Source organism: Salminus brasiliensis, chromosome 1 (genome assembly GCF_030463535.1).
Source record: "Salminus brasiliensis chromosome 1, fSalBra1.hap2, whole genome shotgun sequence".
NCBI lineage: Eukaryota > Metazoa > Chordata > Actinopteri > Characiformes > Bryconidae > Salminus > Salminus brasiliensis.
The window spans coordinates 66,692,218-66,709,163 of record NC_132878.1 but is presented as its reverse complement, the minus strand read 5'-3'; the positions used below and the strand labels follow the sequence as shown (position 1 = coordinate 66,709,163).

Here is a 16,946-nt window from a genome sequence, read left to right as displayed (position 1 = left end):
ACAACTATAGTCAAAAAAGCGCCGGCACCCGCGTTTAGAAAAAGTGGTACAGTCCTGTGTCCTCCGCACAGCTCTACGGCGAAGCGAGGGACAAGGAGAAGGTAACGCTGGCTTTCGGCTGGGTTTCTGTCAAGATTTGGAATATAGTGCCTTTATATCTGTCGCTTAAAGGTAGCTAGTCCTTTAAGGAGTGGTGATCGCTTAATTCCGTGAAGGATATTGTAGACAGAAAGACTTTAGCTGTGCGATTAGGCGGAGGCCTGTTTGTGTGTAGTTGAGGCAGTGCTAGGTCAGTTAGCAGCAGGCGCTAGCTGGCTACAGCAGGCAGGGGTATGAAGGGTATGTAGAGGTAGGCAGGCTGCTGCTGCTGCTACTACTACTACAATCCCTTTTAAATCTTTACACTAGCTAAATATAACAAGTTAGCTAGCTAGAGTAACTTAAGCAATATATACAGGTTCACATTGTTCACATGTCTTGGCTATTAGAGCAGCTCCATATGGGCACCTTGCTTTAATGTTGATCCTAATTCTCGTTACCACAATATGTCCACATATCAGGGTCTCATTGTTGGTACCATGTTTTTAATTGTATAAAGCTCCTATATCGTAAAAATCTGCTTATTTTTTTTATTAAAAATGTGATGCAGTGTTAAATGAAAAGTTAAAAAATGTGTTATGCAGACCATATATAAAACCCAAGATGCAAAACTGTCTGTTTTTAATCTGGTGTTTTTGTAATCTGTCATTTACATATAGTCACCTTTACAAGTTACAAGGTTTCAATCTGGACTTGTTTTTTTTTTATATAAAAAAAAAAAGCAAAACATTTATGTACAAATTTACCTTCAAATCCCACTTTATGGTAAGGAGAATTTGTTCACTTAGCTTGGAAAACATTGATGTATCATTCAGGGTACATTTAAAATGTTTGTGTATCAGGGAAAAAAATAGTATGGCTTTGTCCTGTTTTATAAGAATAACTCCTAATGATGCGCTCTACATTTGTAGCTTTATTACTTTTAGGGAAGTGTAAAAGAGTCAGTCATAGGCGCCACGCTCTTAACATGAACATAAGCATAATCGTCATTGATTTGGCATATTAATTTAGGCAAGTTTCTAATCTAACTCTATACAGTATCAGAATGCAGTCTTGGTAGGCTAGCTACTTGTCTGGACAATTCTCCTACTACATTAAATAAAGCATTGCTGTGAAGTCTATGGTTACAAAGTCGTCTCTTTTACAGTCCGTGCTATAACTCGCTGTAGTCTCTTCTTGCAGGCATCATGGTGAACTATGCGGCATTTGTGCGAGAGCACTGGGTCAACATCCTGGTTCCATTGGGATTCGTTGTTGGTCTGTCCCTGGACAGGTGGAACGATCAGAGGTTGACAGCGTTCAGGAACAAGAGTGCGTTGTACGGCAGGTGTGTGTCGCACATGACCAGCACGAAGTTGCGCTCACTCCAATTATGCATTATTATTTCACTCTTTTTAATCATTTCTTTTACTCTTTATTTGTTAAAGTTCATCTGGAAGTGGGCTGCTACTTGAACAAATACTTTTTTTTGTCATACAGAAAAAGCTAATTCTGAGAAATCAAAAAACATGAGTGAGCAAAACTAATAAAAGGTCTGCTATTGCAGGGAACTGAAGCCTGATGAGAAGTACACCTGGAAGTGAAGTCTCCCTCTACATAGTTAATGAACCGCCTGCTCTGTTCATGTTGACATTCTGTTGTCCTCAGCCCTGTAAATGACTTTTCAGTAATGTTTGTAATGTAAAATACATTAACCCAAAACAAAATGTTTGTTGTATTTCTTTGGTCTATAGTATATGCTTTATCAACTATTAATAGTAGATCTCTTATCTTTTACCAGATAATCCCGCTGAGTTTAATTTTACAGTTGGGGTCCATTTACCTCCACTCATCTTGGACATGGATGTTGGCATGGGTGTTCTCTTTTTTTTCCTTCTATTTAAGGATGTGTGTTGTACACCTATTCTGCCACGGACAAAGAACACTTCAATCTTGCCACGACCTTCATGTCCATGATGAGTGTAGGTAATCTCTCTACCACAACGGAATGTAAATGACCTTCATTTTGTTTGGCTGCCCTGTACTGGATGCTTTGGGGCAGAATATGTCAGCAGGCAGTTGGAAATGGTTTAATTCCCTTACTGACCCGGCTGAAACAGGAGGAAGTTTACTGATAAGAAGACAAATACCACATCTGCATCTTCTAGCTTGTACAACATCAGTGGCTAAACTAACACAAAAGACGCACAATTCTGAACCCTGTCAAACTGATGAGGCTGATGTAGACTTTAATAACAAAAAACCAAAAATTCAGGACATGTCAATCGTCTTCAACAAAGATATAGATATCAGACAGCGAAGCCTCAAATAAGCCATTGATCTTTGTTACGTTCTTTCGCTGTGAGAAACGGCAGTGTTTTATTTTCATAACAGACTGAAGAATAACAGAACAGAGACCATATGTATCTGATCACATTTCAGCGACAACCAACAAATGAACTTTTCACTTTGTCTTTATAGGTTCAGATGTGTGGATTATTCCTTTCTCAAACAGCAACTCCGCCAAAGATATCTGTAAAAAAAAAAAAAAAAAAAAAAAAGTTAAGCCCCTAATGTTACAAAGGAGTGAATAATAACATTAAGATGTATATTTCATAAGGGTGTGAAATGCATTGTGATGCACAAATCCAACGGCATCTAATTTAGATTAACCAATAACAATAAAATATATAATCTTATATATTATAGATTAAATAAAACTAAAGGTATATGCCATTTGCAAATGTAAAAATCCACAAAATAAGTGTTGTATTGTATTCACTGTCTATATACTATAGTGTCTTTTGTGAATGAAACTTTTTTTTTTTTTCCGTTTAAAGGTCCCTAATTCTTGATGAAGGAACGTGGTACCTTGTTTTCTTCTGTATCACATGGTAAACTAGTGACTGTGACAAATTTTGGGTAAGCATGGATGAGGAACTCCATGGCTTCTGTGTGCTGCAGATACATGGAAATAAAAGAACAGCTCAACTTTCATGTAATTCAACACAACGGCATAAGCAAATTAAATAATTTTGAGCAAGATTAGAGCAGGATTTTACCTCATCTTTAATCTCCATGCTCCTGGGCTCCTCTTTATGATAAGCTCTGGAGTTCTCAGTGGTGTAGTACAGGTGAACAGCTCCATCATCACCGCACAGCCTGTGGGGACAACACACCAGAGTTAAATTCGCAAGGGAGAATCTTCAGGCTAACATGGTGACATGGTCACTATTACAGCCAGGTGTGGTTGTCTGAATATACAGACAGTGGAGATCATCTTAGTAATAGTTTAGGGATTTGTATGTATAGGATGTGGTTTAGAGTTAGGGAAAAAGTAACTGTCATTTTGAAATGTGTTTTGATCGAGTGCTGTAGAGCTGCAGAGAATGCAGCTAATACTTCCTTTCAGGATGAGCTAAACAGCCACATCTAAGCAAATCTGAATACAGAAACATTTACGAAACTTTTTTTTCATAAATGTTGTGCAGGTCAACTGATACAATTTACAAAAATCCATTTCAGTTTCATTCAATATTTTAATGTTTGAGACTTCAGAATAAACTGATGAGCATGAAATACCATCATGATGATTTAGATGTTTTAAAAAAAAACAAAAAACTTTTGCTTGTTTTACAAAGAGAACAAAATTAAAAAATGAGGTCCAACTCTGCTTCTGGTTTCTGAAGTTTGTATGCTACTGAAGTTCTAATTCTAACAAACATATAAAATAATAATAATAATAATAATAATCTGATCTTGGTTAGCTGCTTACATTTAGTATTGTATCAGAAATTCTCAGAAATTTCTGACATTTAATCAACCAAACAATCAGGTCACATTTTTAAATGTTTTATTCATAACAATACAATATTTTATCACTGGCATATTGGACCATAATGGCAGGTTAATACCCCTTTTCATGATCACAGTAATTAAATACCGCAGAAGCACAGGACTGAACTGAGCGACACTGACAACTCACCTAGCAACTCCTCCCCGGATGAGTCTGATTTTGGTTGAACCCTTCATACGTACAGTCACATTCACAGCTTCTCCATCCTCCCACCGTGCAGGAGCTCCATACACACTGCTGGCTTTCTCCTCTACAAACCACACACAGACAGAGTTGTGTTACTGCTCATAGTTGTGTTACACGCTCATATTTGAAGATTACACTGTAGGTATATGAGATTACGCAAATGTTCGAGCCGTCATGCATTCCTGAACGTTTATTTCAAACACAGAGATAATCATCCTCCGGCTACTGTAATGCACAGTTTATGGGATTACCTAAAAATCACAAAGCTGCAGCCAGAGTATTAACAGCAGACACCAGAGAGAGAGAGGCGACGTATTACACCAGTTCTAGCATCCCTGCAGTCATAGACTCTTCTTTTACAATGGAATGACAGTCCTTTATAGGTTTAGCACTGCATTTTAAGCAGGGATGGAAAACACTAGATTCATATTTACTGTATTTGTTGCATTCCTCTTTTGACGATGCTTTTCCACAGCTTTATCCAGATCCAGTCTGTTTTGGGGAGTTTCTCCCTACAGTGTCCTTTTTGGTTGAGGTCAGGTGATTGATAGTCTAAAATGTACCAATTCTTTGACCCAGAATGCACTTGCAACACAACAAAGGACCTAATAAGGAACTGTCTGCATGATGAGGCTCCTTGCAAAAACTTTAGATGCATTCATTTGTAAATTGCTTCTGCAGACTTCACTGAATTCATTCTGCTGCCACTTCATTCTTACTTCATCAGTAAAGATTAGCGAGCCCATCTAGAAGCAGCCATGTAAGCCCAAACCATAACACTACCTCCACCATGCTTGACGAATGAGCTTGTATTTTGGGATTGTGAGAAGAGCTTTTTTTTCCCTCCACATTTTGGCCTTCTCATCACTTTGGTGGAGATTAATCTGAGTCTCTTTAGCCTATAAAATGTTTCAGAACCCGATTCCTACTGGTGATGATGGGTTTGCATCTTGTGGTACAGCCTACATATTTCCACCCTTCTATGAACCGTGGACCATGATACCTGTACCCTTGTCTGTTTAATGTCCAGTTGCCGGGTGTATCCAAACCTTTGACTGCCATTTGTTGAATTAAGCAGAGGTCTCTTTATGTGTGCCATTGTATGTGTGTATATTGACTATTTGACAGTGGTTTGAATGTGTCTCAGCCCATCAGATGTTGATAACTTAAAGCATGATGTGTAATCTAAGCAGTATAAGGGAAGAGTGTCCCCCTGGGTACCTTCAGAGAGCATGGGTGGAAGACAGTCATGGAGGAATTCTCTGGCTTTCTGATCCACAGCTGCATCCACCGGAGCGTAAGAACCAAGCTTCTTCATTAAGCCCTCCATGTGGGACAGAAATCTGTCTCTTCGTGGATCCTCCTGTTCACACACACACACACACACACACACACACACACACACACACACACACACACACACATTATGAGTGTTTAAGAGGTATGCAGTTAATTAAGACTTAAAACCTATTTCCCTTGAGTGCTCGGTTGCATCAATTAAATAAAGGGATTAGTCAATAAGCCTTCACCTTGTCAGAGTTTTGGACTCCCATGAAAGCAAGGTAATCGAGCGGCAGCCCCTTTCGAAACTCCACATCCTCCTCCATTGCCATTTCCAAAGCTGCTGGCATGACCTGTCAATCAAAATGGATTTCCAAGTTCCATAGTCGTCAAACTAAAATATTTTACTGTCATCAAACATTAAACATGAGACTGCACGATCCCTGCACAGTCTTTCCAGTGTATCTGACTTTGCTATCACTTCTATGTGCTCTAGCTTTTCATCATTGGCCAAAGGACCACAGTCAGCTGCATATTTTTGGTTAGTGGACTATTCTAAATAGGACTTTAGGCATCATCTAAATGTAATAACTGAACTTAAAATAATTTTTTATTCAGTTTTTGTTTGGCCATCACAGATACTTTCAAACATCAAAGGAACTGACTTTTCAATGATTTACAAAATGGAAAAAAAAGCTTTTGGACAATAATTATTTGTGCATCACCAGTGAGAGCTCACCTTAAGGAGCAGGTCACCCCAGCTGTTCCTCTGATAGGAGGAGATGGTAATGTGCAGAGAATGAGCGTCAGGGAGACAGTTGCCTTGGTGAATGAAACCCCGTGGAAAATAGAGCAGGTCACCTGCCTCCAGAACCACGTCCAGTATGGCCTTCCCAATCTCTGCCTGACTGAAATTAGCTTCAGGGAGCAATAAAAGATGGAATTATTCAACATGAGACGTCTTTAATGTTTGGTTGTTACAGTTTGTCCCACATATACTGAAGAGCTACTTACGACTGGACACGAGAGGTAATGTTTCATCTATAGACCTACAGCAGAGCAGAAAGACTTTCTTTAGTCTGATGAAATGACAGCATTACAGTAGTGCATTATAGGTATGTGAAAGTATGAAAGCTACCATGTGCTTTTTCCTAATCATCTAAAGCCACATACTGCATCATTTTGAGCTACCACTACTACAATGTCATTGAACAGCTGATCACTGACCTCTCATATATCATTTTAATACACAGAACTGAAACAAGGGCCTAACCAATAAATTGGTTGGCCAGTAATATTGGCTGATATCTATATATTTATTTATATTATTAAAGAGAGATAGATCAAAACCGTTGTCTATGCAACAACTATACAAGTTTAGGTTCAGTTTGTAAATATGAGAAAAGTTGTCTGGGCGTGTGCTTTGCAGTTCATCCGGCACTCTCGGCAGTAATCACATAGTTATTTAACACAATTAAAATTACATTAAAATCTTGTTTTATGCTGCTGTATATCATTAAGCAGGCAATGTCATATTTTCCCCATGTACTTTATTCCTTTCCCCTGAGGCTCCAACAAGAATCCACAGAAACCAACCAATTTCTCATTTTTACACAACCATTTCCCAAACTCTCTAGATCTCTTAGAATTAAACGGGCTGTTTTGATACACTGGCTGTAAGACATATGTAAAGGACCTCTGTTCTGACTGGCAGCTCTGTACTGTGCCATATATAAAAAGTAGTTCTGAAACACTTATCACAATTGTGGTGTGAATGGGCAGAGCTACACTGCTATAGAGCAAACAGGTACACAAGTCGGTACATAAAGGTGCCTTAACCTTAAGCTACACTGCTATAGAGCAAACAGTCCATTAAAATTGGTAGTTTTGGTTGTTTGGCTTCCATGTATGGAAATGACTTTCATAAATTGTTCAAACCCTAATTGTGTCTTTAACTACTGACTCACCGTGGGTTATACACTCTCCAGTGCTTCCTCCCCTCTAACTGCACAATGAATGCTTCAATATCATCATAATGAGGAGCAAAGCCCTGTGTTCCTGCTGGAGTCAAGTATCTGCAAGATTTAAAGACACAAACATGCAGAATGTAATGTAATATTTATAATATGATGGAGATCAGACATGATTTTTAAAGGCAAACATTTATTATCCTTGAAATGAGATTAGACAGTGTTTATACTGCTTGTTCTCTTACACATTGGCTCCTGCCATGCTGCCAAACTTTTCCTGCAGGATGGACAGAACATTCCATACAGTGGAGGAGAAGGCTTGAGGGTTTAGCATCCTTAGGGAACAGCCGCTCTGAGAGAAAACAAAACAACACACTTCAAACTCAGTCACTAGACATGTGCCAATAAAATAAATAAATAAATAAAGACCACCCCCCCCCCCAAAAAAAAAAAAAAAACACATATTGCATCTTAATACAATATCACTTAATACAGTGATATCATTTTGACAGCAATAATGTGGTTTTACATTTTGAGGATTTCTGTATTTGGCTTTAAGTAACGGCACAGCAGTCTTTTGAGATACCCACACTGCCTGTCTTAGATGCTTTTAGGGCTGGTTGTGACCGTGGCCTGTCTGCTGACGAGCACAGCATACTGAGCGACAGACAGAGTCAGAATCAGTTAGCATCACCAAAAGCTAGATGAAGAAATGAGTGGTTTCATAAAAAAAAAAAAAAGTCATTATTATCTATAATTCAGGCTGACATAAAAATGAGCCCCAACACAGTTTGGGAATCTGCAAGATCTGCCGCTGCAGCCAGATAGTGTGGCAGGATGCACCGCAACGAGAACAGCATCACAGCTGCCTTCCAATAATGAGAAAAATACAGCTATATAAAGAAGGATACAGATCAGACCATCATATGGCAGGGTATGCAAGAAATTAAAACAATTACAGTACAGGAGCCTGTAAAATAAATTAAGGTATCAGTACTGATGTATGCTGGCAAATGGCAAGTTAATGAGTTCAGAACCATAATGTACCTTGTAGAAATCCCACACTGTATATGGCAGAGCCCTCCCAGGAGGATTGTGTGTCTCTCTTTTGCCGTTTGTGTAGCTCGTCACATCCAGATTGACCCCATACTGGACATTATCCTATGAGTCAACACACAGGAGATCAGTACACACTGATACAAATAACCACAAAACTGTTTTTTTTTATTAAGAATTTAATAACTTACTAACTTACCATGTACATGCAGACTAATAATCCAACTAACAGATCAACCAGAATAAAACTCTGCACATGCATACCTCAATTGACAAATTGAAAAAATGACAATTGCTGCAATATAATCAGTTTTTAAATGAAAGAATAATCACCATGTAAACATTTGTATTTTGAACACGTTCCAGACATGCCCACTCAGTATTCTAATGAACTAGCTCCTCCTTTCTGTGGTGAGAGTTCATGCTTGATGTTTCTCCATGAACACAAATACCTTCCAGATGCTTATGCACTTTTATCAGATTGCTGAATTTAGTGTATGGAAGAACACTTCATTCAGAATCTGCCATTAAAATGACGCATGTGAACACAACCACTGGCTCAGTCAACAGGTCTGTAATTACAGAGACCTACTTACATTTCTCAAAATGTTGTCAAACTCTGCTGTTGAGAAAAGTCCCTGATAATACTCTCGATTCTGTCGTCTGATCAAAAGCGGCTTCTTCTCCCAGTAGTCTCTGCAAGACAAAAACTGAATATTACCCACCTGTCTGATATTACCATGTCGCCTGTAGTAGAGATGCACCGGTGTGCAATATAAAGTACATATTATGATTTTCATTTGTAAACATTTATAAAATGTTTGCTAAGCTGCCTGAATCAGCAATTACAGAGATTACAGTGTTGTAATGCAACATCCCTTAACCCTCTTTGGTCTAAGGGCACTTTCTCAAATTTTGCATATCATCTTAAACTCACCTTTACTTGCATATTAAATAATACCCATGTTTTATATCAGACTCTCTGAGCTCTCACTAGAATGAGCCCCCATGCAACCTATAGCACTGTGTGAAGAGATTCTCCGACCCTAAACGCAAACGTGAGAAGGTGAAGATTTCCTGTAAAAACACACCTTTACTCAAGCGCATGAATTGTTTTAGTGCTTGGAATGGGTTTAGCAGGGTCTTAGCTTCACAAAAGTAGTGGACTGTACAAATAAACAACTAAATAAACAAACTTCTGAGCAGCTACTGGTCAGTTTCACGCAAAACCATAGACTGACAAATTACAAGTGACAGACACAAGAATCTACCAGTTAGACACTGCGAGAGGCAGAGATGAGTATCTAGACCTGTCCTCACAGTCTCGTAACTCCAGATGAGTCACTGATGATCTGGAACTGATGAGATGCAGTGGGAAGGGCAGATTTGACACGCATTGTATTTGACACGCTGACTCATTCGACTCTAGAGGGCTACTATGCTCTTTACTATACATTATGCTCTTAAGAAGTTTAAAAATGATGTCAGTTTAAAATATTAGCCAAATCTAATCTAATATTGATTACTGACAGATAATAAATATTATATCTATAACAACATTTAATTTCATAAACTAGCACAAAGCTCTGCGGCCAAACAGTTTGCTTTTCATTTCTAATTCATTCACAGCACCCAACTAACCACAGTAAGTGATTTACTTTGATTTACTCTTCAGGTGGTTTTGAAAAGATGGGTTAAAATTCATAATTCATTAAATGGGCTTTCTAGCATAGAGTAGCATAGAGTAGCAGCATGTAGGAATTATTATTATTATTAGTATAATTATTATTAAAGAGGTCATAAGGTTGCAATATTCTGGTAATTTTCAATGTTGGGAAATTTACCATTGGAATTAACAGGAATAAACAGGTAATTATGGGGGTTAACAGGAATTAATTGGATTAAAATGGAAGTGTCAGGTTTCTAGAAATCATCTGGACATATGCTGTACATGTGATGGAGGAATGAACAGTGCATGAAGGGCTGTGGTCTCAATAGCCCTTCAGTGTGTAATGTGCCATGTGCCTGGGATTGAGGAGCAGCTTTGATATTCAACTGTTTTGGTGTCATATCTAATTATTTTAGCCAAGATTATGCTTCAGTATATTTTTACCAACTATGTGTACGTTTCTCACCTTTAACTTTCATACATACTTTATGATATACTTCAATTATCCAATATTTCCAATAAATTCCCATCATTTCCATGGAAAGTTTACATTTTGGAATAGTTCCCAAGCCAAAGTTCCCATGGAAAGGTACCAGTAATTTACTTTAAATCTTTCATAAATTTTCCCTAACCACCCTAACTGCAAATGTGTATTTCTGAAGCCAATGTACAGTATTTGAAAGACACTGCAGGCAAGTTAATACAGCATTAACGCAGCAACAAGATTCACTAGGTTGTCTGGCAATCACTGCCCACAATTCCCATGTCACTGATGATTTTTCACCATCATGTCAATGTGAATTACAGAGCGCAGCTGTACCTAAAGAAGGTTTTAGCTGGACTGGGATGGATCAGCCACTGGAACAGCCTGTTGGCTCTCTCTCTGCTGTTGTTGACTTTGTTCAGGTCAGCGAGGAGCGCGGGAAGCATCTGAGCACTCACTGCCTCAGGTCCGTTCGATGGACACTGGTCCTCCTGCAACGGAATTGCATAACAGGTTTAATGCATCCAAGATGCTCCTAAAAGCTCTAAAAGGTGTAAGGTTGCAAATACTTACGACTGCAGCCTTTTTCTGACTCTCCTCCTCCTCATCCTCCTCCTTCGCCTTTCTCTTCACAGAGTTCGGAGTTTTCATCCTTTTCTTGGCCTTCATTTCTGGGCCGACACCATTCTCCTTTCTCCTCTTCTTCTTCTTCTCCTTGACCTCTACAGCAGAAACCTGCTGAAATCAAAGCCAAATTCAGTATTATTCTGATGAATGAAGTCACATTCATATTTAATCTAATGTGACTTAGATGTTGCTCCAATAAAAGTTGCAAATATTAAAATGGAAGGACAAGAAGTCTGATCCATGTTTTATTGGGTTTGATTTGGTTCGGTTGTGTCGCTCTACTATAGCTCACCCCTCTTACTTCTGAGCTGTGATTCATTTGCCAGTAAAATGTTCCAAAAAGAGCAAAACACTCCAACCCTCTTCAGCTCCGGGGCTGTTTTACTGTGGCTCATGGCTCTCACACTGGAGCTTCAGGGTATTATTTTACACCAACAAGCTCCAGAAAGAGGGGAACAGACTCCCTAACACACTTCAGTGCCTGGGCTGAGAGCAGCTGGGTCTTCCTCTGCAGATCCACAAGTTACTCAGTACTCAGTACTTTTTTGAGCTGCTACTTTTGTTCTTGTGCTGTAAAGGTACTTTCACATCAATTATCAATCAATTCGTATCAATCAAATCAAATGTATCAATTCGTGTATCAATATAGATCACCTCTGTTTCTATTGTTATGAAAGTTTGCACTTCAGCACTCACTCAAATCACTTTAATTGTCCTGCTAACGTTACCAGACTAACACAATCTTGCCTTTATAACCCCCCCAAATCCACACACCGTGTAGGTAGTAGATTACACCTACCACTGGTTAAATCATAAGTTATATACTCTTGTTTAAATCTGCATACCTGCGTCTGGGTAGAGGTTTTCGCCACGGACTGGTAGTAGGCAAAAGCTGACATGCTTCTTTCCATGTTGCCATTAAGCACCAGCAGGAGCAGAGAAGGCGGGCGTTGCCAGATACCGCTACCGAAATCCCCATGGGGGGTTATTTCCTTCTCCATTCAGCAAATTTGCAGTACGTTAACAGGCAGGCATGGCAATCAGACTTGGTTACTGAAGCCAGGGCCCTTTCTAAACTTTCAGTGCCTTCAGTAACAAAAAAGCCCATAATAGAATAATAATAGAAAAAAATACAATAATAGAAAATAATAGAAAAAATAATAGAAAAACACATAATAGAAAAATACATTAATAGTATTTAATGTATGTACATAATTAATGTATTATTATATTATATTTTTTATAAATAAATAATGAATGGGATTCAAATAATTGCAATAAATCGCATTGTTTTGTGTAGTTAGTCGTGATTCATCTCATGTGTCTAATTTGCAGTGCAGTGTCTTACAAAATAATGGAAACAGTAGGTTAAATACTTCTACTGTCGCTGCACAGTTCATCAGGCCCCTCAACCCCATTCATCATACTCCATTTTCCTTCCCAGTGCTGGGCTGAGAGGACCCCAGTCCTAATAATATCTGATCAGCAACTGTTCTATGGTGGTCCCTTTCCACTGGATAGAAAGATGGGCTATAGTCTGTGAGGATGCCTCTGTGGTGGGTGATTCTGATATAGTGGCAAAGGAGCATGAATATAATGGTGGTGTTTTGCCCATTCGTTTATTAACTACAATCTGAAATTGCACTACTAGCCCTAAATGATGATAATAACACTCTATATAACACAATCAAAACTTCTTCTTCCACGTCTCTTTCGAGCACAGCAATCCAAACCGTGGATTCAGAAACTAAACCTGGCAACCCAGGCCGAGTCGCTCTGCGTGACTACTGAGCCTTAGCCGCACTGCTACTGCCGCCTGCTGCTGTGGAGCCCGAAATGATGTATTTCTGCCCTAAAATGTTCACATTTGACATTTATATAAATTCCAGCGTGTATAATAACAAGATACCATCTTTTCTTTTAAAAAAATATTTTGTAAAAAAAACAACAAAAAAAAACACGTTAACATGTATTAGCATTACGAACGAGGAGACGAGCTGGCGCATGCGCAGCAGGTGGCGCTAGTGCTCCGCCGTGCAACGCTCAAGCCATGCAAACAGTGCACAATCCCAGCATGCACCACCACTAGCAGTGTTTGCAGAGCTGGATCTAACAATGCGCTGCTGATTCGGGCAGCTTTTTTTTGGTGGAGTCGGAGGGGGCACATTTACGCTGCGAGTCCAAGCCAAATGAGGAGGAATGACTAGGGTATGGGGATCGTGTGTGCCAGTCAGTCGTGCCTCATGGCGTCTGCATCATCGCTGATCTGCAGTTTGTGTTGAGCTCGGATCCGCTGCTGCAGAGCTACACGCACGGCTCTGAAGCACACCGGGTAAGAAACGCAGTTAACAGATCTTCCATTGCTAGCTGGGTTAGCTGGCTGGGCTAGTGGTGCTGCTGGCGGCGGTGCTGCTGCTGCTGCTGCTGCCTGATGGGCTGATGATTGGGTGTTATTGTGCTGCGTGAAACATGGATAGGTAGTAAGGGGTTCTCTTTTTGTGGGTTTCCGAAAACCTTCCTGGCCTTAAACGGAAGGTGGGGATGTGTGTTAGGACGTAGGTGATGATCGTGTGTAAACGCAAGTTATCAACGAAGCTGAAGTTGGCCGCTCTTGTGAATTTTTCCGTTCCACCTTAAATGGTGCGGCAGTTACATTGGGACGCCTGAGGCGCCCCAATGTAACTGCCGCACCATTTAAGGTGGAACGGAAAAATTCGAAAGAGCGGCCAACTTCAACCGTTTATCACACAATTTTCACGCATTTAATGCTTTTATGGCTAAAAACAGAACATACGACTAACAAATAAATAAACTCCTACACATTTAACACCACAGTCCAAATAAAACCTAAGCTGGTATCCATTAAAAAGCGGTACTGGCTGGGTTTGACGTTGCGTTAACGTGCGCAGTGACAAGAACACACACACACCCCGATAAACCCCACAAACTACAACGTCCAGAATCGCTTAATGAGAAGGTGTACACTTTCCTCATATATATATATATATATATATATATATATATATATATATATATATATATATATATATATATCTCGAGGAATTAACGAGAATCCGGATTTGTGGACGAGACGCATGATTTCATGTGGAATTCGAATTATTATGGAGGTGTGAACACGGAAGCGGTTTATTTCTGTGTCTCTTTTTTTTTTTAACAATTATGGGAATTTTATTAAGACTTTTTTTGTATATATGTGTATCATTATAGTCTGAATTTGAGTGTATTGTAAGTTAATAATGTGTTTATGCAAAACATAAACCTCATGCACATAAACTGTTTTTTCTTTTGTTGAATGTTGGAATTTTTAAAAGTTAAGCATTTCAACTAAGCATTTTGCTCAATTTGAGTATTTTAAATGTGTGCCTTTTATTTATTATTGTATTATTTGAGCGTTCAAAATTCACATTTACGGCATTTAGCAGACGCTCTTATCCAGAGCCACTTACAAAGTGCTTTGCTATTTACCCAAGAAAACCTCAGCTAGTTAGAATAGACTAATAATTCAAAGATACCTCTAAGCTTTAGACATTACTAAACACACTACAATAAGGTGACCATAGTACTCTATTCGTCCAAGTATTCTCTGAAGAGGTGGGTCTTCAGTCTGCGTTTGAAGACAGCGAGCGACTCGGCCGTTCGGACACCCAGGGGAAGGTCATTCCACCACTTTGGTGCCAGGACAGAAAAAAGCCTGGATGCTCGTCTTCCGCGGATTTTGAGGGATGGTGAGCCGAGCCGTACTTGAAGCTCGAAGGGCTCTAGGTGCAGATCGGCTTTTGACCATTGCATCAAGTTTAGAATTGTGACATAAAATGGTCATCCTTTGAGTTTGCTGAATTTGTTAATTGCTAATGTTAATTGGTTTTCAAATGTTTCTCTAATATTGTTTGGCCTTGGTTTACACACAGACAGTAATCGCTCTAGCTAGCTAGCTAAGGGATTGGCCCAGGCGTCCTGATGGAGTCCGTCCCAGTGATCCACGCGGTTATAAATACTAGTGTTAGTCAGATGTAGCGTTTTCTGATAACTGAGCTTCCTGTTGTTAAATCTGACTGTTAGTAAATGAAAAGTTGACCATTTCTAAAGACCTATTTTGAGTTGTGTTGGAAATTTGTGCATCCCAAGGTGCTTAAAGTTGAGTTTCATTCAGAAGCTGTGTGTTTAAATGAGCGGCGAGCGAGCTGAGTGAAAGTTTTAGTGAATTACCAGCAGAATTCGACAGCTCCCAGATGCTCTCTTTCCCCTCAAGGCGCATCCAGATCACTGCGCTTTAGCTGTCGGTTCGACACACCTTGTTTACCACAGCTGAAATGTGTTGGCACATGTCAGCTGGGTGGGAAATGTGACACGAATTTGGACACAGATCTGGAGAACCTGGCATCTTGCAAGGTTCCTCTCGATGGAGATTTGGTGTTTGTATGGGATGTTGTCTATTGTAAGAAGTGAGAAGGTACCAGTGATCTGTGGTAGCTGTAGTGATTCTGTGTACTGCAACTACAGGAGTCATTGATCACCGGGGAGTGGGGGGGGGTATGCATCTGCTACAGCACACCGGACGCATTTGTTAATATCAGTGGGAAGGAAATTTTAATATTGCGGCAGGCGAAGAATTGTGCAGTATCTATCTGAACGGAAGCTGGACATCTGCACACATACAAACCACTGAGAAATGCTCTCCTGCAGGCAGCTGTGCTCAAGGATGAATGTGAGATAAATGGTGGTCCTTGTGGTGCTGGCACAGGGCTGAGCGGTGGTGACGTGTGTGTGAGATCTTTTCAGGCTCAAACTTGAGCTTTGAATATTCAAAGCTGCTTAGGCCACTTTTTGTCTTTGCTAATTGCCCCCATCCCCCGTTCTGTTCCTTCTGCTTCCCAAACACATGCTCATCATATGTGGGGGCATCAAAGTGAAACTGGGCTTGTCTTTGCATTGCTGAGCAATTGTTTGGGCGGTGGGGTTATGTTAGTTAATCCCTGGTCTTCTTACTGTGTTTTGGGATTTCCACCAGTTTCTTTTTTTTTTAAATGTAACTAAATGAAATGGTTAGGAAATGTCAGTTTTTACTCTCCCCACTATTTTTCCTTGATCATACCTTACATACAAACCCCCTGGTTTCTGTCCCCTCCACTGTAACGCCCTACAATGTAGTTATTTTACGATAGACCCCACTTTGAATGGCCGTCTACTTCTCAACCACTGTATTACGCAGAGATTCAGTGCAAGTTTCCTATAATGCATAAAAGTGACAGTGCCTGTGAAGATTTGTAGGGGGTGGAAGCTGTATTTCATATTCATTCCTGCTGTTCTGTGTGTTCGTGCCCCACCAGCTGCGTCCCTCGTTCTGCGAGGCCGGACTGTTTCTTCTACAGCATTTGAATGCACTTTTCCCCTCGGGGGAAGCAAATCATGCTGCTGTCCCACAATCTGCTGGCTCTGAGCTGAGCGGGCATGCAGCGGGCTGGCAGCTGCTGGCAGCGGGTGAGGAATTGACGAGCTTGGCCAGGGCTGGGAAAGGGCCTTTAGGAGCCAGCCTGGATTTGGGCTGATAACACATGGTGGATTTGACTCATTTGGATGGCCGCTTTTGGACGAGCATGTGAATGCCATAGCATTCCACAGCGATCTTGCTTATCCAGAGTCTGTCAGACGCTGCCAAACGCGGGATGGAAAGTTCAGCGGTGATGAGGTCGAGCCAGACAGAGTGATGGGCGTGGGTGA

At 40.1% G+C, this 16,946-nt stretch overlaps 3 protein-coding genes across 6 annotated transcripts in view; 2 read left to right on the top strand and 1 right to left on the bottom strand.

The window, feature by feature from the left end:
• The first annotated feature begins 32 nt into the window (after nucleotides 1-32).
• LOC140561947 (NADH dehydrogenase [ubiquinone] 1 beta subcomplex subunit 1) lies at nucleotides 33-1,805 on the top strand. Of its 2 annotated transcripts, none has more exons than XM_072687233.1 (3): nucleotides 33-101; nucleotides 1,282-1,426; nucleotides 1,646-1,805. In XM_072687233.1, the coding sequence occupies exons 2-3, from the start codon at nucleotides 1,287-1,289 to the stop codon at nucleotides 1,680-1,682; spliced, it is 177 nt and encodes a 58-aa protein (XP_072543334.1). In that variant the 5' UTR covers nucleotides 33-101; nucleotides 1,282-1,286; the 3' UTR covers nucleotides 1,683-1,805. The 2 variants fall into 2 exon arrangements, with proteins under 2 accessions (XP_072543334.1, XP_072543342.1); XM_072687241.1 differs by having other exon boundaries at nucleotides 90-171.
• Nucleotides 1,806-2,305: 500 nt separating this feature from the next.
• Nucleotides 2,306-12,132, bottom strand: riox1 (ribosomal oxygenase 1). 2 transcript variants are annotated; one of them, XM_072687183.1, is made up of 15 exons: nucleotides 12,053-12,132; nucleotides 11,154-11,315; nucleotides 10,917-11,071; nucleotides 9,024-9,123; nucleotides 8,419-8,532; nucleotides 7,617-7,723; nucleotides 7,369-7,476; nucleotides 6,416-6,450; nucleotides 6,141-6,319; nucleotides 5,650-5,754; nucleotides 5,342-5,483; nucleotides 4,064-4,184; nucleotides 3,141-3,240; nucleotides 2,950-3,036; nucleotides 2,306-2,611 (listed from the first exon to the last, which is right to left on the bottom strand). In XM_072687183.1, exons 1-15 carry the CDS (start codon nucleotides 12,116-12,118, stop codon nucleotides 2,543-2,545), a joined length of 1,650 nt encoding a protein of 549 aa, XP_072543284.1. In that variant the 5' UTR covers nucleotides 12,119-12,132; the 3' UTR covers nucleotides 2,306-2,542. The 2 variants fall into 2 exon arrangements, with proteins under 2 accessions (XP_072543284.1, XP_072543276.1); XM_072687175.1 differs by having other exon boundaries at nucleotides 11,154-11,318; nucleotides 12,053-12,125.
• A 1,182-nt stretch (nucleotides 12,133-13,314) lies between these two features.
• The window catches only part of extl3 (exostosin-like glycosyltransferase 3), a 35,132-nt gene continuing 31,500 nt past the window's right edge, over nucleotides 13,315-16,946 (top strand). For both annotated transcript variants that reach the window (XM_072687123.1, XM_072687114.1), the window contains exon 1: nucleotides 13,315-13,539. The gene's annotated coding sequence lies outside the window, so the exon portion shown is untranslated. The remainder of the gene's footprint in view (nucleotides 13,540-16,946) is intronic.